Source organism: Eremothecium cymbalariae, chromosome 7, assembly GCF_000235365.1.
Source record: "Eremothecium cymbalariae DBVPG#7215 chromosome 7, complete sequence".
Classification (NCBI taxonomy): Eukaryota; Fungi; Ascomycota; class Saccharomycetes; order Saccharomycetales; family Saccharomycetaceae; genus Eremothecium; species Eremothecium cymbalariae.
In genome coordinates this window covers 604,166-630,775 of record NC_016455.1, presented here as the reverse complement: position 1 = coordinate 630,775, position 26,610 = coordinate 604,166, and the positions used below count along the sequence as shown (strand labels likewise).

At 43.6% G+C, this 26,610-nt stretch overlaps 11 protein-coding genes across 11 annotated transcripts; 6 read left to right on the top strand and 5 right to left on the bottom strand.

The window, feature by feature from the left end:
• Nucleotides 1-440: 440 nt before the first annotated feature.
• Nucleotides 441-803, bottom strand: Ecym_7298 (uncharacterized protein; the record flags this gene model as incomplete). The annotated part of the gene is made up of 1 exon (XM_003647905.1): nt 441-803. The coding sequence occupies one exon, from the start codon at nt 801-803 to the stop codon at nt 441-443; it is 363 nt and encodes a 120-aa protein (XP_003647953.1).
• Nucleotides 804-1,182: 379 nt separating this feature from the next.
• IES1 (Ies1p) lies at nt 1,183-3,141 on the top strand (the record flags this gene model as incomplete). The annotated part of the gene is made up of 1 exon (XM_003647904.1): nt 1,183-3,141. One exon carries the CDS (start codon nt 1,183-1,185, stop codon nt 3,139-3,141), a length of 1,959 nt encoding a protein of 652 aa, XP_003647952.1.
• Nucleotides 3,142-3,173: 32 nt separating this feature from the next.
• On the bottom strand, nt 3,174-4,259 carry CTF19 (Ctf19p; the record flags this gene model as incomplete). Its single annotated transcript, XM_003647903.1, has 1 exon — nt 3,174-4,259. One exon carries the CDS (start codon nt 4,257-4,259, stop codon nt 3,174-3,176), a length of 1,086 nt encoding a protein of 361 aa, XP_003647951.1.
• Nucleotides 4,260-4,476: 217 nt separating this feature from the next.
• On the bottom strand, nt 4,477-5,352 carry RPS13 (40S ribosomal protein uS15; the record flags this gene model as incomplete). The annotated part of the gene is made up of 2 exons (XM_003647902.1): nt 4,477-4,905; nt 5,332-5,352. The coding sequence occupies 2 exons, from the start codon at nt 5,350-5,352 to the stop codon at nt 4,477-4,479; spliced, it is 450 nt and encodes a 149-aa protein (XP_003647950.1).
• Nucleotides 5,353-5,661: 309 nt separating this feature from the next.
• AIM7 (Aim7p) lies at nt 5,662-6,114 on the bottom strand (the record flags this gene model as incomplete). The annotated part of the gene is made up of 1 exon (XM_003647901.1): nt 5,662-6,114. One exon carries the CDS (start codon nt 6,112-6,114, stop codon nt 5,662-5,664), a length of 453 nt encoding a protein of 150 aa, XP_003647949.1.
• Nucleotides 6,115-7,459: 1,345 nt separating this feature from the next.
• FRA1 (aminopeptidase P) lies at nt 7,460-9,634 on the top strand (the record flags this gene model as incomplete). The annotated part of the gene is made up of 1 exon (XM_003647900.1): nt 7,460-9,634. One exon carries the CDS (start codon nt 7,460-7,462, stop codon nt 9,632-9,634), a length of 2,175 nt encoding a protein of 724 aa, XP_003647948.1.
• A 779-nt stretch (nt 9,635-10,413) lies between these two features.
• On the top strand, nt 10,414-11,178 carry ISA1 (Fe-binding Fe/S cluster assembly protein ISA1; the record flags this gene model as incomplete). Its single annotated transcript, XM_003647899.1, has 1 exon — nt 10,414-11,178. The coding sequence occupies one exon, from the start codon at nt 10,414-10,416 to the stop codon at nt 11,176-11,178; it is 765 nt and encodes a 254-aa protein (XP_003647947.1).
• Nucleotides 11,179-11,725: 547 nt separating this feature from the next.
• On the top strand, nt 11,726-13,051 carry Ecym_7291 (uncharacterized protein; the record flags this gene model as incomplete). The annotated part of the gene is made up of 1 exon (XM_003647898.1): nt 11,726-13,051. One exon carries the CDS (start codon nt 11,726-11,728, stop codon nt 13,049-13,051), a length of 1,326 nt encoding a protein of 441 aa, XP_003647946.1.
• Nucleotides 13,052-14,346: 1,295 nt separating this feature from the next.
• HSP104 (chaperone ATPase HSP104) lies at nt 14,347-17,061 on the top strand (the record flags this gene model as incomplete). Its single annotated transcript, XM_003647897.1, has 1 exon — nt 14,347-17,061. One exon carries the CDS (start codon nt 14,347-14,349, stop codon nt 17,059-17,061), a length of 2,715 nt encoding a protein of 904 aa, XP_003647945.1.
• A 3,582-nt stretch (nt 17,062-20,643) lies between these two features.
• On the top strand, nt 20,644-22,764 carry RIM4 (Rim4p; the record flags this gene model as incomplete). Its single annotated transcript, XM_003647896.1, has 1 exon — nt 20,644-22,764. The coding sequence occupies one exon, from the start codon at nt 20,644-20,646 to the stop codon at nt 22,762-22,764; it is 2,121 nt and encodes a 706-aa protein (XP_003647944.1).
• A 411-nt stretch (nt 22,765-23,175) lies between these two features.
• On the bottom strand, nt 23,176-26,349 carry NPR3 (Npr3p; the record flags this gene model as incomplete). Its single annotated transcript, XM_003647895.1, has 1 exon — nt 23,176-26,349. One exon carries the CDS (start codon nt 26,347-26,349, stop codon nt 23,176-23,178), a length of 3,174 nt encoding a protein of 1,057 aa, XP_003647943.1.
• Nucleotides 26,350-26,610: the final 261 nt, after the last annotated feature.

Sequence of the window (26,610 nt, the reverse complement as noted above, 5' to 3'; positions counted from 1 at the left end):
CAAAAGATAATACACAATACTAAATAATAGACAATTCTTTACCGTATGCAATATACACACACCCATAAAGCACAACCTACACTATAAAATCCCAGATCCACGATATATATCCACCTACACAGCAAACATATATATACCAATTCGAAATCCAAAAAAGACCTGCTCTTTTTTAATTTTCATTCTCATATTCCTCTAAAACTCTCGGCCCACTAATTGATTATATAATAAAAGCAACTCAATATACACTGCCAGTCACAGGAACCCACCAATCATTTAGTAAGTCAAGTCCATCCTCGGACTCGTTCTCGGACCCGTCCTCGTATTCATGTAGATAAACGCTACCCCTACCCAAGTTTCAATCTCCACTGCCTTGACCCTCACGCCCTCGCTCCCCCTCCTCCTCTCCTGTCCCGTCTGTAGCCCTTTCTTCTTCTGAGCGATTAGACAGCATCAAAACGCCAAGAAATCCCCGCCCACCGCGACATGCGTCTATTTTTGCACAAGCGGAACAGAGAAAAACATGACTGTCTTGCTCTCGATGATACCTGAGGTCTGCGAACCAGTCTGATCCTTACATAATATTTTATGGTTTCGTACACGGATTGATCATTCGCGTATACTAAACACTGTACAAAGGAGAAATATTTTCTTGGCCCGCAAGCAGTATGGCCCCATTGTGGTGACCCGTGAACCAACATTGCGGTGAAGCGTGAGTCTCCAAGATACGTATATGTTGGGTATATTGGGATGGGGTTTGAAACAACGGGGCCGTGGTGTACGTGTGGTTTCTGGTGCGGGAACATGGGATGGGACTATACGGGTTGTCACAAGTAAGCAGCAGGCCGGGCAGCAGCCGGGCAGCAGGCCGGGGATCCAGTGGGATTGGCAATTGCAGTCTTAATCGCAGTGGAGCCAATATATGGATATTTGGAGCAGCAGGTTTGTTGGAGTCAGGGCCTCGGGGCTTCCGGTGTTTTGTTTCGTGGTTTACAGGTGTTATATGGTGGGCCGGGTAACGGTATTTTTGCGAGGATTTGGGAAAAGCGGGAAGGCTGTGGAAGGCCAGGACGTCAAAAATTGTGGTTCATACCAAGCCAGGCCATGAAAGCGGTGTGCTTCTGGGTTATTGGATGTGGTTTTGTTTGTGCACCGAGCGAGAGAGGGGTTTTTGGTTGATCGATGATGTCCAACGGTAGGGTTTATGATCCCATACATGATGTGTTTCAGGTGCAGAGGCCACAGGAGTCGGTTCCTCCAGTTTTATCTCAGTCGGGTGGGGGTTCTCCTGAACAGGTGCGGGTGGAGCGGGAGCGGGAGCAAGATGATGAGTCTACTCAATCGGACGAGCTTCTGCAGCCTGTAGGGTATCGTGGTATTTCGTCGAAGCCTGTTCTCAGTACGCCTACAAAGAAGAAGGGCAAGGAGCCCAGTAGATATACGCGGCATTTGAAGAAGCATGACGGGGAGCAGTTTACTAGGAAAGACATACAGTTTGCATTTTTGTTTGATTTGCTTTCTGATAAGCGACAGATTTTTAAGAATACTTTTCAAGGGACATTTTCTATTTCTCCGACGGCGGTAGCGGGAGGAGGTGGTGGTGCTACGTCGTCATCATCGTCGTCATCTTCGCCGTCATCATCTTCTGCATCACCATCGTCATCGGCATCTTCGCAGCAGCAGGAGCAGGAGCGGGCGGAGGAGGATCGAAAGCAGCGCGGAGGTGTGGGAAATACAGGGTTGTTAAATGTGACTGATGTCAACTATAATGCTCGCAGTTTTATTGGCAATGAAAAGTTGACTTTTTCGCAACTCTACGTGTTAACCATTGCATCATCGAAAAAGTGTTCTAAGATACTAAGGGATAAGTTACTCTTTGACCATCAAGTTGCGTTTTCTACCTGTGTTCTGTCGTTACTTGTAAACTTTGGAAGGCTTAACACGACGGTAAATTTTTTCCCTGAAATGACTTCACAATTGCGGACGTTCCATTCAATTCCATGTTTACAGCACCAAACAAGGGATCCGAAATCTCTTCAGGATACTCCACGTATCAAGTCAATTTTAAAGACCATTCCAACCGGCCAGGAACCGTTGAAATTATCTTTGTGGTATTCGTCTTCGGAACGGCAATTCCAGGTGAATCTCGTGAATTTATTATTTACAATTTGTGATAATCCGCAGATTGTCAATGAACGGCTGGTGTTTCCATATGTGGCAGCAGACACAACTTTATTTGAAATCTTTGATTCTCCTAAATTCCTGCCAACAGATAGGGCGGCGTTCTTTTTATGGTTGGCGTATATACATTTGGAAACAAGGTTAACATCTACGGAGATCAAGCAGTCTCTAAGGATGTTTGGGGTTGATGAAAAGTTTCCTATGAGAATAGCCACAGAGGAGTATGATAAAGATACCGAACCGGAGCTTATATTCGGAGAGCACCAGAACCAGCGGCGGCTAAGGTTTCTGAAGAAACATCCCAGAAAAGCAGTTGCGGAGGGTCAGTCCCAGCAGCCCCAAGCTAATTCGCAACAGCAAGATCCACAACAGCATATGAAGGGTGATAGGGATAATAAATATGGGGATATTGAAGAGGACGGTGTGCCGCTGACTGCTTCAGCTCATGAGGAAATAGAAGCTGATTCAGATATGACTACAAAGGCCAACGCTAAAGCTTCCACCAAGGGTACCAAGATGAGGCCTAGAACCAGGGTAAAAGTTATTCATCAAGAGGCGCAGCAGGATGCATCCAGCGGTTCTCATAGCGAACCAGTACATCACGAGCAAACACAGGAGGAGGATCCCAATACTTGGGCACAAGAAGTTGACGAGATGATTGAGATTGAATCAAAGTTTAATGTGACTCCGAATTTGACACATTTAGAGGCCCAGGCTCTACTTTTGAAAGCCCAAGAAATCGCTAGGAAAAAACGACAGGAGCTTGGTTTGATGAAGGCGTTTGACGAGTACGAAGATGTCACACTAGCTACCGTTATTGGTGTGCGTGGTAAGAAAAGAAAGAAGTTCAATGACGGTGTGTTAGGATATGAAACAGATTATATGAACTATATGAACACCGCGAAAAAATTGTTCTTAAAGAAACTAGACGAGCCACTGCTCAAAGAAAATTTCTGTTTGTAGTCAGTCTTGCATATATAGATTATCTTTATTTTCTATATATACAATGATTTAATGAATTGTACTATCCCTTCAACAACTCCATATTCCTGGATAAGCGCGTCTGCGATGGGCTGAACGTCTCTAGTTTTAGCGCTATTCTTAAACAATGTTACCAATACAACAGAATAAGGTAATGGTAGCATGTCCTTATCAAAATGCACAGAATACTCAATCTTGAACTTCCAGAATAACTTTTCAAAAACAATTGTTTCTTCTGTTTGCTCTACGATGAGTATATTTAGGATAGCCCCTGTCACAGCTTGTCCCATATTAGCGAGGACCTCTTTTCGTAGATTGCAGAGTCTAGAAAACTCACTCAAGCCAAAGAGCAAGTATCCAATATTCATTGTACTTTCAGCATATTCTACCAAAGTGTGGGTTTTCGACCGAATGTTAGGAGGCAGTCTGATATTCTTCAAAGACTGCAACTGCCCAGTTGACGTATCCACATGTAATTCGTATTCCAACGTAAATGAATTATTCGGCCCTAATTCATACGATATTCTAGTATACGGTAGATTTACCTCTTCGACCATCATATATGGGCACGACCGCCTCAATGTATCCAAGCGGAGCTGTTGGTTTAGCAACGGAAGCGCATCATATTTGGAAGCAAGTTCATCCTCCAAAGAAGATTTACCATCGATCTTTTCAGTCTGAGATGGAGTTTTGCAGCTTGAACGTGTTCTAAATGAAGAACTATCTTGTCGAGCACCTGAAATTGCCTTTGGAATAACTTTGGAAAATAATTGAAGCAAAGAGGCAGAGTCTTGAGGGAAGACAGATTGAATGCGGGAAGAGTCTTCCCTATTTGGTTCATCTGTCTGATACTTGGACGTTCTTTGAAGCTTAACCAATTGTTTCTGCCGTTTCAAAAGCTGCCCTAGAAGGTGTTCTCTATGTGCTAACAACCTGTCCTTGGTCTCTTGCAATCTTGCAATCTCCAGTTCCTCATTGTTTTCTATGTTTTGGCTGCTGCTAACGTCCGCTGCTAACGAGTCTGAAGACGACGAGCCTCTAGCACCTGCTGCACTGCGATGACTGCTATCCTTAGGGAAAGTATCTGACGTGAAGTCCATCCTAATAGACACAATATGCCAGCACAACGTGGACAAAGGATGCGGTCGTCAAGAGTACCACCTCCCATTACTGAAACCTTCCAGCATCAAACTGCATTCCATCAATTAAATAAAAAAAACAAAAAATATGTATAAAAAAAATTTAAAATTAACTAGAGATTAAATTAAAGTTGTTGGTTGCTATCCTACTAAAAAGAAAATATAAATCAACTCAAATCTAGTTAACCATGGCAGAAGCAGTTGCAGACTCGTACTTCCAGTTTGGTGGCAAGACAGAGACAGTTCTGTAGTACCTGGCCAATCTGTGGATTCTAGATTCGATCAAAATCAATCTAAACTTGGCGTCCTTGTCCTTTCTGTTTCTCTCCAAGTGCTTTCTAACAGCGACAGCCTTCTTGATCAAGTAGTACAAGTCCTCTGGGATTTCTGGACCCAAACCGTTGGACTTCAAGACTCTTAGAATCTTGTTACCAGTGACAACCTTGGCCTGAGTAACACCGTGGGCATCTCTCAACAAGACACCGATTTGAGATGGTGTCAAACCCTTTCTGGCGTACTTGATAATTTGCTCAACAACAGAGTTAGCAGAGCCCTTGAACCAGGCTGGTGCGTTTCTGCTGTATGGAATAGCAGAGGAAGACATACCCTTACCCTGTAGGAAAAAACCGTTAGTATGACATTCGTTGAGAAAAAAGCAATCATTGCTTATTCTACGAACCTCAAGGAAGATATCTTCTCTGTATACAGTACACAGTCAGAACCCCCTTCTATCAGAAGGGAAACTGTGTATAGCAACATTATTTTATCAGAATTGAAAGAAGGCATTATATAACCTGTCCCAACTCCAAAAAAACCAGCGAACATGCATAACACGGTAACTTGGAATCACCCAGCAATATACTACGTGCATGGAAAAAGCTCCATGCACTACATCAGCCTATTATGGCTTAATGGTATATACCGGTAGAAGATTGAAAAAGCTTCGACTTGTGATCCGATGAAATAACCAACCAACACATTATATCACATTTGAAAGTTTTGCGACTTTCATCATCCGCGCTCAAAGACATACCTTAGAATGCATACGACCCATCTTTGCTGTTTATATTATTATCTATCTGCACTTTTCGAGTTTCTCAACCAACTAAGACAAACCACCAACAACAGTTATACGTTTATCCTACGTTCACAGAGAATTATAACTATGATGAAAAATCCCACTGCAGAATGCCAACCACTAGCGCGCGCTGAGTGCGTGCTACGGGAGAAAGCGTTTTTGAAACATCAAATCATGTGATAATCTAACATCAAATATGTACGGGTGTTATTTTATGATGTACTGGTGTAAGCAGTCACAGAAGTCAGCTTATGTAAAGCCACCAGGCTTCTCTTAATCCAAGACCTAGTCCGCCCTTTCTATCTGCTGCTTTAGTTCAGCGATCTCATCGTCGTCTTCTAAATCACCAGTAACTTCTATGTATCTGTTGGGGGCGCATTCGCTCTTCACTAACTCTACAACAGCAGCATAAACCATCTTCAACTCCTGCGAGACTATAGTGGGCGGTCTCCAGTACAACATAACTAGCAAGGTCTGCTTCCTACCGTCTTTGGTCAAGATCGGGTAAGCCAACAGGACAAACCTTGGTAGATTATCAGGAAGGACATCTCTAAGTTCATCTAGGGTAGTCACTGCATCTGCGGCTTCTTCTGTTGTGTTCTGGTCAATTACTACCTCGTAAGGGTTTGGCTTGATGGTAAGCACCAAGCTTTTCAATGTTTCAGACCTGCTGGTCGAAAGTCGAAATTTTCTAATCACGCTACGTGCATTGTCATCAATTTGGTAAAGAGTCGACATGATGGCTGGCTCCTTCGGGTGGCAGTCTTCTTATGTATGAGGCCGGCTGGGATGTTGAAAGGGAGCAGGAAGGAAATCTTGATGTAGTAAGCCTTCTCTAGAAATAGTTGGGCGCACCGCACCACACCGCACCGAGCGCAGGAATACGAATTATATAACCCAAACCAGCCTCGTACCGTAGACACACAGACGAAGAAGAACATGCATTGAGTTTCAACAAGCTGAACATCCCTCTCGAAAACTTTCCTCGGCATTCTGTGTTTGTGACCTTGCGGCAGCCTCCATCGCACAACTCTCCCAGACCGACTACGAACTTCTGAGAAAAACCTACTTAAAAAGAGCGATCGATAACCAGCACTGCGGATATATGGCGCTGCAAACACATTGCAGAAAACCAATTCTAGCAACGACCCAGAAATAACACCAAGCCCACAAAGAACACTTTCTCGAACCCTCCCCGCCCGCCTGCCGCGAACTTCAAATAGTCCTAATGACGCCATTGTTCTGCCTCCAAGCAAGATTGTCTGTTGCTCAACTCTACAGATTGCCTACCACCAGTCGCATGGCAAACCGAACCATCTCCAGTAACCATAGCAACCTCTAAATATGCCCACAATATACAGAAAAACAGCCACACACATCCGTGGCACATAGTTTCTTGTTGGTTATGTATCTATTCCTACTGACACTGCGACATGCATAACCATCTTAAACTCGTCTCATAAAACCAGCCACCATAGAAAAACCACCATGGCTCCGGCACCTGGCTGCTCTTGGCCCATTTGGACTTGGCTCGTGGCCTCAGCTTCGCTCTTTCCTGCACGAGGAATAATATTAATCCTGTGCATTTCATATGATCGACATTTCCAATTACATAATCCGACGGGGAAAACAAAAACCGAAACAGAAAAAAGAAACAGAAAAATTGAAGTCCAGAAATTTTGCCTCCCTCTGGTCACCAAAAACACTATGAATACATTTTATTTGTAAGAACTTCTTTAGTTTCTATTGGATCAACCATCTCGGAGAGTAAGACGACGACATTAGGTATTGAAGTGGGAACCTTTTTAGTTGGTTTGTTAGTTTGGTAACTGTTTGTTTAGTACGTGTTGTTAGCTTTGATACATATATTTGGAATCAAGGCGTTTACTAGTTTTAGAAGTAGGAGAATATTCTTTTAGTTGTTGATACTGATAATACAGACGGTGGTTGTGTGGATTAGTAGCAGTAGCACAAATTTGCAGGTAATATTTTGGATTTTTTAAAGAAACAAAAAGTTTAGTTGATTCACCAACGCAGCTTGAGATAGCTAGAAACAGGTAAGGACTGGTTTAAGGTTTGCTAGATGACTACGAGGTCGTTGAATATCAAACCTTCCATGGGGTCCATGAAGGCGGTGTCTGCGATGGGTACAGCTGTGACGCAGGGCGAGGTGAAGCCGTTTAAGCCATGTGCTAATTGTAACTGTACTCCTGGGCAGTTGTGGAGACAGGGGAGGAGGACTTCGCAGTTTTTGAAGCAGATTTCGAACAGCAGGAGGGCGTCGGGGGTGAGTGGATCAAGAGGGGGGTCGAACGAATCAGTGTACTCGAGCGATAGTATCAGTCAGTCTCGGAGTATTAGTACCACGGAGCGGTTAGTTGCTTTGAGAAAGGAGATGGCGAAGCACGATTTGGGTTGCTATGTTATTCCTTCGGAGGATGAGCATCAGTCTGAATATGTTGCTGACAGTGATAAGCGTCGGGGTTTCGTTTCAGGCTTTACTGGTAGTACTGGGGTTGCGTGCGTTACTCGGAATATGTTGAACTTTAATGAAGATGCACCCGATGGCAAGGCGGTGTTGAGTACGGACGGGCGTTATTTCAATCAGGCTGCGCAGGAGCTGGACCAGAATTGGTCCTTGATCAGGGAGGGTGAAGATTCGTTGGACTGGTCTCAGTGGTGTGTCAATGAAGCATATGACATGTCGTTAAGTTTGGGCGGCAAAACAGTTCGTATTGGTGTTGATCCAAGGTTGATTTCGTACAGCAAGGTGACATCCTTTCGGAAGCAGATTGATAACAAGTTAAAGGGCTGTAGCGGTGTATCTGTGGAGCTTGTTCCGCTTGTGGTTAACTTGGTGGACGTCATTTGGGACAGCTTTGAGAAGAAACCGGAGCGGGATTTAAAACCCTTATTATTTTTGGAATACGCCTTCAGTGGTAAATCCTACAAAGAGAAACGGGAGGAGCTAATGAAATACATGAAGCAAAGCTATCCCGAATGCGAAGCCCTTTGCGTGGTTGCGTTAGATGAGATATGTTGGTTGTTGAATTTGCGTGGAATGGATATAGAATACAATCCGGTCTTTTATTCTTACCTATTATTAGATGGAAATTCGACCACGCTATTTACAGATAATCCTCTCAGTGCCGAAATATCAGCCTACCTCAAAGATAATGGTCTAACTGTGAAGCCATACGGTGAAGTTTGGAATTCTTTAAAAAATACCGCTGCCGTGTATGCAGAAAACTCTAGGTCACTTTTGGTATCATCCTTTTCCTCGTGGGAAGTAATTCGCAATTTGGAATCAGCGCGTTACGTTAGGGCACAATCTCCTATCCAGATACTTAAAGCTGTGAAGAATGAAATAGAGATTAAAAACGCGCGTCACGCTCAGCTGAAAGAGGCGGTATGTTTGATCCAATACTTTTCCTGGTTGGAGGAGGAAGTGGTTCGAAAGGAAAAACTAATAGATGAATATAAGGCAGCCCAAAAACTATTAGAGATAAGAAAAACGCAGAAAAACTTCAAGGGCAACTCGTTCTCCACTATTTCGGCCACGGGAGCTAATGCCTCAGTCATACATTATTCACCTCCCTCAGAGGGATCGACCATGATATGCCCTTACAAGATCTACTTGTGTGATGCTGGTTCACAGTTTTTGGAGGGTACTACAGATATCACACGTACGTTGTATTTTAGCTCCCCAAGTCAAGAGGAGTGTGACAACTATACACTAGTTCTAAAGGGTTGTTTGGCCTTGGAGAGAATGGTTTTCCCGGAAGGAATTCGTGGATGCCACATAGATGTTATGGCAAGACAGTTTCTATGGCAACAGGGGTTGGATTATAGACATGGTACTGGCCATGGTGTCGGCTCCTTTTTAAATGTCCATGAGGGTCCAATTGGCATTGGCATCTCGTCTCGTCTGGACTCTTTTCAGCCTTTCGAGAAGGGTAACATAGTTACAAATGAACCGGGATACTACAAAGATGGAGAATACGGAATCAGAATTGAAAATGACATGCTAGTGGTGGACGCCGATCACTTAAAGTTTGGCAAAAAAAAATTCTTGAAGTTCGAAAATATTACTTTGGTTCCATACTGCAGAAAACTTATCAGCATCAAACTTTTGACTGCAGAAGAAAAATCACAAATCAACGAATATTACTCCCGCATATGGTCCACTGTTGCTCCATTAATTCAACCACAGGGTATCGCCTTCAAGTGGTTGAAGAGAGAGACCGCACCTTTGTGAACTGACAAGCAAACACATGGGAGCACCAATAAAACCGGATATTTATTTTTGGGGGGGAGAGAGGACGAATAGGGAAGGGTGAACTCTCGTTGTTAGTCCCCAACATAAAAATCTCTGTCTAGAGAGAAGAGTCTGTTAAAGTTGCCATCGATCTATGAATTGATGATGATCCCTGGTATTTTAAGAAAGCTCATACAATTTCGTACATGATAACCACAGTCATTCCATTAGCAAAAATCTACTATTTACTCTCTACACACATCTCTAATGATATTATTATTTTATTCTTAGAAAGCATTTACATCAATCATCTCATTCTTCATTTTGCCGTTTGTAAATTTTAGATGTATGAGCTCACTGCTCCGAAAGCTTGTCGTTAGGATTTACGTCAAACCTGCCCTGTTTGGTCAATATAAGCGATATAATAAAAAAATGGGTGACCATATATCTAATATATCTAATATATTTGGCCGATAGACCGTATGTAGTATAATATTCTTAACTATGTGTTGGTGACTAAGACTCTTCTTATTGGCTGTTAGTCACGTGATATAACGTGAACAGTGATATCCGAAGTCGGCCCGTGTAAGATTTCTTCTATCATATAAATATAATAAATTTATATGCTAGCACATTCCCCAAGGACCTTATACGCATGTGAAGAGCCAAACACATTAAGATAAATAGTACAATAAAGACTGTAAGTTCATGTTAACACGATTGTTTTAGTGGTTCACAGTGAAGGTATCAATTAGTTGTTAAAGTTAAGGCTAGCCAGAATGGGACAACTGATACTGCTTGCTCGTATTCGTGCAGTTTCGGAGACGTTCCATAAATCGTATTTTCAAACTGTTCGTTTACAATATGGATATGGGGTTTTAAACAATTCCAGGAGGTTTTTGCAAACTCAGTTAAAGGGGAGTGGGAATACGTCTTTTGATAAAGTGTCACTTCCGTCTGCATGGTCGTTCAAATTTGTTAAGGAGTCAGGAACGGAGAAAGAGGCTGCTGCAAAGAATCAGAAAAAGCCACAGATAACCGAAACGTCGAAGGTTGCGGATAAATGGTCAAAGTATTCGTTGCCTTTGAAGCGGGGGGGAGATGGGCATGAAGTAGACGTGAAACAAAAGGAGGTGGTGGAGAAGGGGGGAGAAGTTTTTGCATCTAGTGGTAATGCTGCTGCTAACAAGAAGAAGGCCAAGAGACGTCTCAGGCCACGGAAAGCTCTATTAACATTATCGCCGAGTGCTATTATACATCTCAAGCGGTTGCTGGATAAGCCAGAGCCACAATTAGTACGCGTTGGTGTCAGAAATCGGGGTTGTTCGGGTTTGGTATATGATCTCCAGTATATTACGAAACCGGGGAAGTTTGACGAAATAGTTGAGCAGGATGGAGTCAAGATTGTCATTGATTCAAAGGCGTTATTTAGCATCGTGGGGAGTGAGATGGACTGGGTTGATGACAATTTACAATCCAGGTTTATATTCAAAAATCCGAATTCCAAAGGAACTTGCGGATGTGGAGAAAGCTTTATGGTTTAGCGAGGTAGATCAAGAGGAAGAGGAGAAGAGCAGGAAGGTGAAATATTGTCAGGTCATTGAAGTTCATTATGAAGGGATCTACATTATGATTATATGGGTGTTACGCATTAAAAAAATTGTTTTGCTTTCCATTTATTTAAGGAGGCTCATCGGCGTCTGTTTCCCCAGGGATTTGAAGACATTTATTTTATTTAGTTAGATGTACGAGTTGGTATTTATTTATTATTTATTCTAAACGCATAGTATTCTATGATTTCAATATTATTGATTTTTTTGAGGTTTATTTTTATGTTTGTATTCGAGTGACAGTGTCGCCTCTGCGTCAGCCTGTCCGTCCTGCGTCTGTTACCTATGAGCAAGGCAATGAACGTTCTTTGTGTCTGTGTCAGTTCTTTTATACAGGTGCCTAAAACTTATAAAAGGAGACCAAAGTTGTAAATATATTATTCCCTTCCATTCCGTCTATTCACTGTTACAATTTTATTTTGCAGTTTGACAATACTCAACGAAAAGTTCTTAGACAAACAAGAATCCGTTATTATAGGAAATGAAAACTGCCAACGTTTTAACTGCTTTTGCTGCATCAACTGCCTTCTCCACTAATCCTGTCAATGCATTCATTGCCAACGGTGCAGGTGCACCTATGGTGGATGATAATCCAAAGGACGCCTGCTTTGTCGCTGAATTCCCACAGGGAGGTAGTGACAAAATTGCAGGATACATTACCTTCACTTCTTACGAAGGTATTGCCAAGGTTAGCGTTGAGTTGGCAAGTATCATTAATCCAGAAGATGGATTTTCCTATCACATTCATGAAAAAGCACTTGAGTCTGCCGACGACTGTGTTTGCTACGCTACAGGCGAAGAACTAAACCCATTCAACGGAATCTCCAGCTGTGCTGATGTCCAAGACAAATCGCTATGTAAAGTCGGTGATCTAAGTGGCAAGTATGGTTTCATAAATTCAAACCTATACCAGGCTAAATATTTAGATCCATATTTGGGATTATATGGCGCATCGCCAAGTTTCATTGGTGACCGCTCCATCGCTATCCACAAGAGTGATGGTTCAAGAGTAGCATGTGCTGACATTGTTCCATGTAGCGAAAAGAAAACTGGCGCTACAGAATGTACTCTTCCACCGGTAGAGGAGAGCCCAGTTGAAACTCCATGCCCAGAAGCCACTCCAGAACCAGTTGAACCACCAAAGGAGCCTGAACTAATCCCAGAGAAACCACCAGTTAAAGAACCAGAACAAGAACAAGAACCAGAAAAGCCAAAGGAGAAGCCAAAGGATGAAAAGACCCCTGAGCCTCCAGCTCCAGAAGAAAAACCTTCAGCTCCAGAAGAAAAACCTTCAGCTCCAGAAGAGAAGCCTCCAGCTCCAGAAGAGAAGCCTCCAGCTCCAGAAGAGAAGCCTCCAGCTCCAGAAGAGAAGCCTCCAGCTCCAGAAGAGAAGCCTGCAAAGGAGAAGCCTACAAAAGAGAAGGCTCCAGAAGTCCCTGTTGCAATTCCTACTCCAGAAGCTGCTGCTCCAGCTCCAGCTCCATCTGCTGCTCCAGCTCCCTCTCCAGTAGCCCCAGCACCAGCACCAGTCATCCCAGCCCGTGAAGCTGTTGTTTCAGAGGCCCCAGTCACAAGTGCGGTAGAAGATGCTAAGGTTGAACCTACAGCTAAGAGTATATCAACTGGCTCAGCACTACCTGGCAAACACAACTCAGGCGTCTACCACAACAGCAGCTCAAGTGCGAGTGCTACTGCTTCATCTAAGAAGACCCTAGCTGTAAGCCAATCTGTAAATGGTGGTGCATACATTACTAACGGTATAACATTTGGTGGTATCATAATGTTCATCTTGTCTTTGTTGGCATAAATCAAATGGCATTACGTGATACAATCAATATACACAGTAGAAAAATTGATATAAATAAAACGCACGGTTGAACTGAATATACTTGTCTTGAAATACGGAGATGATATAATTGACAGATTTGTCATACAACAGTTTGATTAGTTTTGTGTATATGTTGACGTAATATATTAAAAGCTAAAATTAAAAGAAGTTACTTGACAGTACCAAGGACAACGACAACGACAACAACAACAACAACAACAACAAAAATAACAGCAGTAACAAAAACGAAAAACTGGAAAAAAAAAAACAACTGGAAAATCCGGAAAACTGAAAGCATTTTCAATTTCAAATATTATTCCAATGATTTCAGCGAACTACAAATCAATGTAATTCTTAATTTTCTTTTTGTGTGCAATGACGTCGCATTGTATAATAGCTGTCCTGTACATGAATCAAATAATATTTGTCCCCCAATACACAGGACGTACAAAAAAGCTAGTGTACAATCTATGTATGTATATGTCATTCTATATTTTTGCGTATATATATATATGTATGTGTATATACATTCCAACATTTGTTGCAGCATTTACTACTCTACCTGTTTTTTAACAAAAGAAAATTGAAAATTAATTGTCGATTTTCCTTAGTCAATTCATCTGAACACTAAGCATCCCATCCATGTTGATCTGCAATCCACATCTCTAACCTCAATGTAAGTTGATGTGTTGAATAAAAAAATTCCTTTACAGATAGACATGCACTGACGCAGTAAACAATGGTCTTGATTACACAAGTGACAATTATGCTCTTCCGTTAGGCGAACCGAAAAATTGACTTTTTGTGTCAGCTGAACCTTTTTTCTTCTCTTTTAGGTAAGCACAGCTTGTCAAGCTTTTACCAGCAACTCAGCACAAAGTACACATATAACGGGCTATGTGTAAGCTATTCATGGGCTCTTGCATATAAGGAATGCAACGATAAATGGCGAAAATGTTTTTGTAGTGTGCCGTAGTAGAGGAACTTTCTCGTATCTTTTTTTAACGTAGTTCTTCGTTTTTAGCCCTTCTCGAACATTCGAGATGGTTCGGGGCGAACCTAGTCGAAGCAGCTCCCTTAACGTTGTTTTAAAGAAAAGGAAATCAATCCAACATGTGCTTTAAGTATAAAAAATGTTCAAGGATGATAAATAGGGAGCAAATAGGTTGAATAAGAGTGTTTTCCCTCTGGTAGGCTAGATAGGCAGACTTTTTTTTGCAAACATCTATCAATAAGTGTATTAAGGATAATTATTTGATCAACAGGAAGAACAGATGGTCGATGAAACACAGTTTACAGACAAGGCTTTGAGTCTTATGGTCAATGCCGAACAACTAGCAAGAGATCACCAGCATGCCCAGTTGCTTCCAATCCATTTGTTGGCAGCATTTGTGGAGGTGCCTCAGGATGGAGGTGCTGGTTATTTGCAGAACCTAGTCGAGAAGGCTCGTTATGATTACGATACATTCAGAAGGGCTGTTAACAAAAGTTTAGTGCGGACACCTTCGCAAATGCCACCGCCCTCTCAACTTTCGCAGGGACATGGGTTTGCAAGTGTGATCCAAAATATGCTCAAGATTCAGAAACAACAGAAGGATTCATTTATTGGTCAGGATCATATGTTGTTTGCCTTGCTTGAGGATTCTTCAGTTATTCAAATTTTTAAAGAATGCTCAATGGAGCCGGATGTGATTAAACAAAAGGCACTAGAGCTTAGGGGGAATCAGAAGATCGATTCTCGCGCAGCAGACACAAGCCAGCCGTTGGAATACTTAACCAAGTATGCAATTGATATGACCGAGCAGGCTAGTCTAGGGAAGTTGGACCCTGTTATTGGTCGGGAGGAGGAGATCAGGTCGACAATCCGGGTCTTGGCTCGGAGGCTCAAGTCGAATCCATGTCTAATTGGAGAGCCGGGCATAGGTAAGACGGCGATTATTGAAGGTGTTGCACAGAGGATAATAGACAACGATGTTCCTAAAATATTGCAAGGCTGCAAGTTATTCTCGTTGGACCTTGCTGCTCTAACTGCCGGTGCGAAGTACAAGGGTGATTTTGAGGAGCGGTTAAAGGGGGTTCTTAAGGGGGTGGAAGACTCAAAGAGCTCAATTTTATTGTTTATCGACGAGATCCATATGTTAATGGGCAACGGTAAAGACGATGCTGCCAATATATTGAAGCCCGCACTCTCACGTGGTAATTTGAAGGTGATCGGAGCCACGACGAACAATGAGTATAGATCGATTGTCGAGAAGGATGGAGCATTTGAAAGAAGGTTCCAAAGGATAGACGTATTTGAGCCAACCGTGAGGCAGACAGTCGCCATGCTAAGAGGGTTGCAAGGTAAATACGAAATCCACCATGGTGTGAGAATTCTTGACAGCGCACTAGTAACAGCAGCACAGCTAGCGAAGAGATATTTAACATACAGAAGATTACCCGATTCCGCCATAGATTTGGTCGATATCTCATGTGCAGGTGTAGCTGTAGCCCGTGACTCGAAGCCCGAAGAGCTAGATTCGAAAGAGAGAGAATTGCAGCTATTACAAATCGAAATCAATGCTTTGGAAAGGGATAAAGACGCAGACCCCTCGACAAAGGAAAGATTGCAACACGCCAAACAAAGGGAGCAATCCATTCAAGAGGAATTGCAACCCTTGCGCCAACGCTACGAAGAGGAACGCCAGGGCCACGAAGAACTAACAAAGGCCAAGGCCAAACTAGACGAATTGGAAAATAAAGCGCTGGATGCCGAGCGCCATAGCGATTACCAAACGGTAGCCGACCTAAGGTACTTTGCAATACCAGACGTCAAGAGGCGGATCGCAGCTCTAGAGCTTGAAGTAAGCGAAGAAGAACAGAAGGCAGGGCGAGACTTGATGATCCAAAACGTCGTCAACTCCGACACAATAGCCGAAACAGCGGCAAGATTAACGGGCATCCCCGTCACCAAACTAACAGAATCCGAGAATGAAAAACTAATCCATATGGAACGCACCCTCGCGAACCAAGTGGTAGGCCAAATGGAAGCAATCAAAGCTGTGTCAAAAGCAGTAAGACTATCCCGCTCCGGCCTCTCAAACCCAAAACAACCTTCCTCATTCCTTTTCCTAGGCTTATCCGGCTCCGGTAAAACCGAATTGGCAAGGAAACTATCCGAATTCCTCTTCAACGACCCAACCGCCATGATCAGAATAGACTGCTCCGAACTCAGCGAAAAACACTCCGTCTCAAAACTACTAGGCACAACTGCAGGCTACATCGGTTACGACGAAGGAGGCTTCCTAACAAACCAACTAAAAACAAAACCCTACTCCGTGCTACTATTCGACGAAGTCGAAAAAGCCCACCCAGACGTCTTGACCGTCCTACTCCAGATGTTGGACGACGGAAGAATCACCAGCGGCCAAGGTAAAACAATAGACTGCTCCAATTCTATAATCATCATGACCTCCAATTTGGGAGCAGATTACATAGCCGCCCAGCCCCGCCCGGAGATACACGAAGACACCCGCCAGCTTGTCATGGCCTGCGTGAAAGCTCACTTCAAGCCCGAGTTCCTCAACAGAATATCAAGCATCGTGGTCTTCAACAGACTCTCCCACAAGGCCATCCACAAAATAATATCCATCCGTCTAAAGGAACTAGAAACAAGATTCCAGGAAAACGACAAAAACTACACACTACAGATCACCCCTGACGCCTACCAATTCTTGGCCAAGTATGGCTACAGCGACAATATGGGAGCAAGACCATTGAACAGACTAATCCAGAATGAAATCCTAGACAAGCTAGCCTTGCGCATACTAAAGGGCGAGATTAAAGACAAGGAACCCGTAAGAATAGTCCTTTCGAAAGATAAAGACTCCCTTTCCGTCCTGCCAAACCACCCGCCCTCCGTAAACGACCCCGGGAATGACGAAGATATGGACATAGACGAAGATCTCGATCAGCCGGACCTGGGCCCCTCCTCCTACCCGGTACAATAGGGGGCGGCAGGAGGATCCCCGCCAATCCCGTGCCGCAGCCGCGCCACCCCACAAAGATACGTAGTATTTATATATACCCACTAAGTATATACACCCGTAATGTAAGTGATTCAGAACAAGACGTGTCCACTCACCGCTTTCGCACAGGCCCGCGGCGGGCACGGCGGGCGGACGAGCTGCATGATCGCCGGGGATCTTGGACAGTGCCCGCAGGGGGTGCAGGCCGAGGGGGTTATTACCCGGTCCGGATAATTAGGTGCTAGGGGGGGCTGCCACACAGACATATGCTGGGGCCCCGCCGGGGCCCCGCACCAGTTGATTGAGCAGGGGGTGGGCAAAAAACCATGGTCCCTTATTGACGCCTAGCAAAACACCGCGCGCCAGCAAACAATCGCGGCCTGTTCCTGTCCCCACGATCTGCCGCCGTTGTCCCGATCCAGGAGATACAGATTACCCGAACGAGGCAACGCAAGTACCCACACAGATCGTGCGTGTGCGCCTCCGCATACGGGCGGTAACCGCCCTGCAGCCGCCCGCGCCCGCGCGGGCGGCTGTCCATGGACAGACAGGCACGCTGCCAAAAGGGGCGCCGCACACTCAGCGTTCGGAGATTGCTACGGGAGCGATACCTGTTTCGTTCCAGCACGCAGTTTGTAAAAATTAGCCGGCAAGAATTTTCCTCTTTGAACAGGGAGAGAAAACGGTGGCGGACGACGAGCGGCTGTGCAACATGTAGAAGAACACGTAACTATCTAGACCAGAAAAAAGGGAGATGCAAAAGACGCCAAAGACATAGGCCGCCGCTGCCGCCTGCAAAGCAGTAGAAATCTGCTACCTTGGTAAATCATCGTTATTTCCAGCATCTCTTGAACACGTAACGACAGCTTACTCCAGGCTGGTAAAAGTGCCCTAGAGAGTGTCATTTTTGCTTTTTCTGTTAAACCCTGCGTGAGTGATTAATTTAATACCGAATGCAGGTTATTATATTTGGCCAAGAAGGAAAAGATGGGCGCTAAACACCTCTCCTTGTTTTTTTGCACAGCACCGACCGCACCCTAAACTCCCGGGCGGCTGCAGTCGCTGCTCAACCGGCTTTTTAAGAAAAAAAAGCAAATAACGTTGTGTGATTTTTCCCTTTTAAGCATCGCTTCAATTAAGATCGAACCGATTGATTTCCTTGTTTTGATCCACTCGTATCGAATCTAGTAAAAGAAAAAAATACAATAGAGAACAAAGAGTTTTTTTTTGCCAAATATAACCTACCGCATGCCTGAGACGAGACAAGACAAGACGGTTCTTAGGGATTTTTCTATTTTTTGCCATTTTTGCCCTGGTGGGATATAATAGTAAACAATACGCTAGATTAAGATGTTCTGCGACAAAAAGAAACCGGGCTGCATGCAGGAAATACGTTCGCAATATTTCTTTTGACGATTGTCCTTCGGGAGACAACATCCTTATCAGATCACACGAGATCGCATGCGATCTCGTGTGATTATTTCTGTACGCCGCCGCCCACAGCCTTCTCAGGGAAATTGAGCCAGAACTCGCTACCAGTTGTACTATATATGTTGTCTGCGTCCGAAGAATGAGACATTGTCTGCCGCACGCCACGGAGAAATCTCGATTCTCTGTTTTTTTTGTTTTACAGCTGATTATGTTTTTAGTAAGGGCAGGTTTTATATATGTATAATCAGGCTCGCCGCTGCACTAAGAAATTGTTTCAGACGCAACAAAGAGAAAACTGGGAACAATCGAAGCGGGAGACGGCAGAGAGAACAATTGTCGATTTTGCGTGTGTTCCAGTTGTAAAGGAAAAGTTAAATTTAGCCGGAAGCGCAGCAGCAGCAGCGCTGCTGCTGCTGCTGCTGCTGCTGTCGCTGCCGCTGCTGTAAAAAAAGGACATCATATCCCTTGTTTCTGGGAACAATTGGTGGCGACAAAAGAACTAAATTAAGAATTTATGTGTGCAATCCCCCAGAAACTGCCGCACAAAGGACGGTTTTCAACAATATGTACCATATGTCTCTGTGCTCAATCCGCTGGTGTGCAATCCCTCTGGGGTACGTATACACGTAAGGTGGAGCGCGAGATACCAGCAGGCATGTATGGGTACGGAGAAGGAGAAGAAGAAGGAACAGGCTGAGAGAGACAGCGGGCGAGGAGAGAGCGGGAGCAGCTGGAGGCGTAGTAGCAGTGGTCTATCCTCTTATTATGTGCACGCATTCACGCATTCACGCATTTACGCAGTGCGCAAAGCGCACTGCGTAAATGCGTGAATGCGTGCGTGTGGTAGTAGCCACACGCACAACAAACATTACTGTGTCTCTGTGAGATAGATATCTTCTTTCGCTTGCTTGTTGTGTGTTTTGACAGTACAAAATACACCAAATTACAATAATAAAGAATCAGATCATTCTCCCTGGCGGTTTCAATCCGTTCAATCATTCCGAATCTCCTTTTATGACCGAATAAGAAGGAGATCAAACTTTTTTCCCTCTGTACAGTGTCTCCCCCCATAGTAAAGAAAAAACAAAAATTAAGGATCAAAAGAAAACCCATGAAGTGTTAAGAAAAAAAATATATAAGGGACATAATTTAGTCTCCGACGTAAATCATATCTCGTTACCGTTATTATATCTTTGGATTGTTTATATTTGGTTTTGAGATAGAATTATTATATATATGGATTTTTATTTAAATTCTTCTTCTTTTCATTCATAACTTATATATATCATACACACACATTAGATTTGTTCTGCCAAGGTCCAGTTGAAGCATCTTATATTATTATACTTACTATCCAGATAGAAAAAGAACAGAAGAATACTCTAGCCATTTTTTAAAGAGTCCTATCCAAATAAATTTTTTTTCTCCAAACAGCTCATTTATCCTTTATTATTAAGAACTGCAAAAAGGGAAAGCTATCATATTCTTTATCAAGTTATCTGCCTATTCTATTCTATTTTTTACTACGCTACTGCTGCTATAAAAGAGAGTTTTTTGTTTATTTTCATTAATAATTTTTTTGTTTTTGGTTCTACGAATTCTGTTTGAAGGTGTTTCAGAAAGGAAAAAAAGAGTTTTATTCTAAAACAGAAAAAAAGTCTTTGCCAATATATACCAAGGGAACGACGTGAAACAAAGCCGAAGCAAGTGCAAGGTTTGTTATTACTATTATTTTTTGAGCAGTAAACTGTTGTTTATTTCAGCTTCCGCCGCCGCCGCCGTCGTCTTTCCAGCCGATTGCCGCCAATATCCGGGAAAAAGAAAGGTTTATTTTTTGTACTTTCTTTTTTTTGTTGTTGTTAGATCAGCGGCGCTTCACTTTTTTTAACCGCCCCCGTTTTGGTTCAGTTTTTTTGTCTTTCGGCGCATTATCATATTTTAGCCGCTGCGCGGATTAATAAGGAAAAAAGAGGACGTATAATATAAGGCAGCGCGTGCGTTTTTTTATTGTTACGTTCAGCAAAAGGAAAAAAATTCGTTTTTTTAAATTTTTTATTATCATTATCATTATCATTATTTGTTAGTTCAGTTTGTTTTTGTTTTTTTGTTTCCGGGTATTTTATTTTTTCAGCCATGACGAACTATTCTATTCTGCCTTCAGACTCGCGGGTTACGTTGTCCACGTCTACTGAGCAGGTTTCTGGTTTAATTAGCGCTGATCTCGCGGGGATCCAGCCCAAGGAGTTGCCGCAGACATTCGGAGATCCCAAGGATCTGGAGTCTGAGGAGGAGGAGGAAGAGGAGGAGGATGATGACGATGAGCAGTTGTTGGATGATATTTACGAGGAGTCGCAGGATGCGGGCGGTGCTGCGGGCGGTGGTGGTGGTGCCGCTGGTGCCGCCGCTGCGGAGGAGCAGGCGGGGGACTCGAAGACCTGGCGCGGACGTCCGTCGTCGTGTGTGTTTGTTGCTTCGTTGGCGGCTTCTTTAACGGATGACGATCTGTGTGTGTCTGTGACGGAGGCTTTCAAGAAGTACGGTGAGCTGTCGATGGTGAAGGTGTTGAGGGATCCTTCGAACAGGCCGTATGCGTTTGTGCAGTACACCAACGACAACGACGCCAAACGGGCGTTGAAGCAGGCGCAGGGAACGTTGTTGAATGGGCGGACGATCCGTTGTGAGAAGGCCAAGGTCAACCGTACCTTGTTTATTTCTACTAGAAACAGAAAAACGCCGGAGGTTACGTCCGACGAGATCATCCAGTTGTGTTCCTCCTTTGGAGAGTTGGAGCAGTTGGTTGCCAGTAGAGAATACGCGTTCAAGAAAAACTATTACCCTATTGATAGATCATCGGCTTGGTTTGTGCAGTTTGCGTACCGTGACGACGCCATCCGGGCCTTTATTAATTTGAAGCCCGGTTACGACTGGACTGTTGAGTGGGTGCAGAACATCGAGGTTCCTAGAAGGTTAAATCTTTTGAAGAAGGCCAGGTTGAGAAGTGCTGCTTCCGGTGCAGTTAGCAAGTCTGGGCCTGCTGCTGCTCCGGCCGCGACGACCGCGATGGCTACCGCGCCTGCTGCCACCGCGCCTGTAACTCCGGGCGGTAGTGCTGCAGCATCTGTACCTGCTGCAACAACAACACACAGTGAATCTGAAGGGGAAGAGTATTACGATGAAGATGAGGAGGAGGAGGATGAGGAGGAAGAGGAAGAAACGATGGACCCGATTGTTATTGATAAGAAATCCATATTTGTAAGTCAGCTGGATCCAAGCGTTACAAAGGAGAAGTTGACTCAGAGGTTCTCCAAGCATGGTAAAGTGGAGGATGTGAATTTGATATTCAAAGACAACAACACCAAGGTGTTTGCATTTATCAAATATGAAACCGAAGAGGCTACTGCGACCGCTTTGGAAAGGGAAAACCACGCTAGCTTTTTGAACAGAACAATGCATGTTCAGTATAGAGAGGTTGGCGGCCACAGGTCCAGGCGCTTCCGCGGACAAAGAAGAAACACATACCGCCGCCACAACATGCACCACATCCATGGGCCCAGATTGAGTCTTGCTCCGCCTCCTATTAACATTGGCAGGCGGGCAAGCACGGGTTCGTTCCAGACCTTGCCTTATTCGCCATACCAATACTTCCCGCCATTGAAATCCAACAGCAACTTCTTGAAGGACAAGAGGCGCAAGAGTTTTGCCGTCGCCTGTGGAGCTGGTTCTCGTGCAAACGATGGTGGGGAAGGTTCTGAGTTTGGGTTTAATTTAGAGACTTCTTCGGAACTTTCTGGCTCTGCCGGTAACGACGACGGGGCATCCACCTACGCCACGACAAACTACAATGGCTCCTCTGCAGGTGGACCCCCTATAAACACCAAGGGCAACCCCAACAGTAATACTGTTAGAAGAAAGAATTCCGGCAAAAAGCGTTTCTACAATAGCCACAGCAACAACGGTAGCAACACAAATATGCACATGCATGGGTTTGATCCATACTACTACCAACCACCATATTACTACCCAATGGATTACTCCATTCCACCACCACCACCAGGTTCAAATCCAAACCAACCATTTTACTTTTATTACCCAATACCACCACCTCCAAACGGTTCTATGAACGGTAGCATGCCAATGAACCCGGTACCAGGCATGATGACACCAATGTTAGACCAACCTTATATGCCAATTGATATGAGTCAGGATCCTTCAAATGGCAATGGTAACGAGTTGCCACAATCTTTGGATTACTGAACTCAATATTAACGGCCATCTTGCTAATTCTTTTTTTTTGTTTTTATTTTTTAAATTTTATTTTATTTCAAATTTTGTCTCCTGGTATGATAAAATCGAACGGGTCTCTCCAGAAGGGGGCGGGGAAAACCAGAAAACAAAATCAAGTTTCCCTTTCAACACCAACTGATTGATACCTTCTTCCCCCAATCACTGCCTTTCAACCATCCCCTTCACTACGTCGTATTTTATTTTAAATGTTGGAAGTTGATACAGTATTAGTTTTATATACATATATATGTTTACAAGAGGTTTCAATATCTACAGGTTAGATGTATCCTCAACATGCGGTCCATTTTTTATCATAATTATTATATTATTTTATTTTTATTATTATTATTATTATTTATTGCAGTATGTTCTTCTCTCCGCTTACCAATGCCTGAGTTCGACTGCGTAGTCTCCCAGAGAAGCCAGTAATCGCTTTAATTCATGTTTTGAGACCCCTTCTTTAAGAACTATCCACTCTAATGGGGTTTTGCCGTTAAAGTATTTCACTATTTTTCGGAACAGCATTTGTATATCAGTTGGTTGACCTTCAATGCATTTATACAACCATCTCTTTTCCAACGCAGTTGCTGTTTTCGGTTCCAATATAATTGTATAATCACGCTGTTCGAATAGATCGCCGTCCAACGACTCCTGTTCATCCGAGTAACTGTCGCTATTGGTCGCATGCGTAGCCACCCCAGCATTGGATGCTGTTGTGGTCGCATCCGCAGGCGTCGGGATCACTGTGGTCGTCGGGACCGTCGTCGTGGTGGCCGTGACGGCCGTTGTGGCCGTGACGGCCGTTGTGGCCGTCGTCTTGGTACCAGCGGCAGTGGTGTCAGTGAAGTCTTGTTCGGTTGCTTTGGCGGTGCGATCAGGGCCTCCGTCCGCAACTGGTTTTTTCACCGTTACTACATTATCATGAGGGTTGTTGATTTCCTTTTTCGACTTCCTATTCCATTTCCTCACACCCTCTCTTTCCAAATCTTCATCGACCGCCACTTTAATTCTTCTATCCACCCGTATCCAAACGAACGTCAGTAATTGGGTCAGGTACCCGTATCTAATCAGCCAGCTAAGTGCGTTCAAATACAAGAATTTATGCTCTTTCGATGGGATTAAGTGCCCAAACGACCGTGGTTTTAAAGTCGATATCGAGCTAAGAAACGAGGGTAACGTGGGCAACGTTGGAAATTTAGAATGGAAGATTTCTTGGTTTTGGTATATTAATGCTTCTCCTTCAACAATATCCATATCTCGAGAGTCACAATCGTCTACTGCAGTACCCCGGATTGGGGCAAGAGGTGAAACAATGTACGTGTTTTTGGAAGATATCGGTAAGATGATCCTAGTGTGCCGCCAATAAGTCAAATGTAAAGCAATAGAACGTAACATATTACATTCAAATGAATTTCTATGAGCTTGTATTTTAGACGAGCTTGTTCCAAGTACTCCGCCTCCGTCAACTGTATTGGCGCCCGTTGAGTTAGTCCCCAATAATTCGTCGATAAGATATAAATAAGAGCGCAAGGGAACAGTTGGTTTTAAAATTTTGACCAAATTAGCCATTAATAGGTTAATCATGTCACTTTGAAAGGAAGAACACTCTAAGTCTCTGATAATATTTGAAACCTCATCTAACGGTAGTAAAGCATAATCTAATATATCATTTTCCTCATCAAAAAAATTACTATCATTAAATACCACTGCACCTCCAGGTATTGGGTCTGTAGGTTCTTTCAGAAACTTTAGGTTTAGAATCGAAGTTAAAAATGATCCACGCAAAACAGGGTTGATTTTCAGATCTGGCAATTTTGCAAACTCATTTTTTATTGGAATCTGTAATGAAAGAACTTTGTACTTGCCAATCTCTAATGATACAGTTTCATTATTGACGATCGAATTAAAACATTTGGTTAATGCGCGAGCCAATGATGAGGATTTGAGAATATATTCATATAAGTAACGCCCTTGTAAAGCTTGTTGCCCGCGAACTTTTTTAATCTGTTTCAACTGTTTGAGAATACGATCTCGAGTTTTGAGAATCTTGTGGCACTCTTCAACTACGTATCCCGTTTTGTCCTGAAGATACCTTAGAATCAGTGAAAGCCTAGTGACAACGTAATGGTACATATCATCTACACGCTCGTTATACTCAACCAACTGTGGATTCATAATGAAACAAACATGGAACATATTCACAGCTTTCTGCATCTCTTCATTATCATCTCTTTGAGTTTTACCCTCATGCTCATAGCCACCACCACCTTGATCGCTCTTTACCGGGATACCTAACCCTTCTCCGAGGTCAGAATCGATATTTTGCTGCTGTTGCTCATTCTGCTGCAGTTCTTCATGAGCTTTGCTACCAGATGAACCCGCTCTACCAAGACTTGTATCAGTAGTGTTCACCGCACCCCCACTCTCGGACCTCTTGGATCTAGTATTCAATGGAGTTTTCCTATTCCTTCGTTTCCGCCATCGACCAGATTCATCTACATGAATAGGCAACCCCAAGAAACAAGATTCATCGATTGTAAACTCAAACCTAGTATTACACATATCCTTTGGCGGACAACATATCTCTGCAACGAATTCAGAATTGAAATTCATAATCTTGGAAACATCTTGAAAGTATTCAGATTGGAAAATTCGCGCATCTAGAATATTGCTAACATCGATATCCTCAATATCTTCCAGAGCTCTGGGCAATGAATCGAGATCTAGTAAATTACCTGACTCGTTCATTTTCATAAGATCAATGTCCTCATTAGAAGTCAACCTGGAAAATACTGATGGCCTGCGGCTTTCTGCTATATCATTATTAGTGCTCAAATATTGAAATAACTTGTTAGCACTAATTTGCGAGTGTCTAGACTTGATGCTTTTAGGCTTTGTGGACGGGGCTGCTGTTGTAATTGCCGCAGGCACGTTGATACTACTTGCCACAACACTTTGAGCTTCCAACATCTGATTAAAGGATGAATCAATAGGAAAAGGACATGATGCTCCTGACTCAAGCGGCTCAGGGATAGTACTATCTGCATTAGCAGTATGGCTATTGGCGCTCTCTCCCTTTGCCGTTGCTGCCGTTGTTGTTGCTGCTGCTACCGCTGCTGCTGCTGCTAGTGCTGCTGCCTCCGCTACCTCTTCTAATTCCTCTGCCTCCTCTTCTTCTACTCCGCGTGCTCTTCCAGATTCATTTTCAGACTCAGATGATGACGAGGAGGAAGAATAATCTGCATAGTCTGTTGATAATTCGCTATCGCTCAGCCCAGATGTTGCATCCGAAACGTTGCCTGATGAAGATGATGACACATTGTCCTCCACCTCCCCTTCGGCCGTGTTTGAGTAATATCGAAATGACATCCCTGACCCAATACGCTGCTCGCCAGTCTGCTCCGATGAACTAGACGTCCCACCAACATTCCTTTCTTTCTCAAGAGCACATGGTTGACTTAAAGGTGGATAATGATACACTACCAGCGGCCCCGAATGTGTAGAGATAGTAAGAACTATGCCGGTAAGACACGATTTAGGCAAATTTGTATACATCTTCCTTTTTAGTCCCCTCTTAAAGGGAATAAATAAGCCAGTCAAACCAAACCAGACAAAAAATTAACAAAAAATTCAGATCAATCACTTCAAAAGAGATTCAAGAAGCCTCGCTCGTAGCGATGATCCTGCAGCTCCGTTAACCAACTCTTATTACTACCCATTAAGACCCTAACCCATCTGATCCGTGGGACTTCTCGGGAGGACGACGATGTTGCAGAATTCCTGCTCCTTCAAGGCCCACAACGTACAACGTGATAT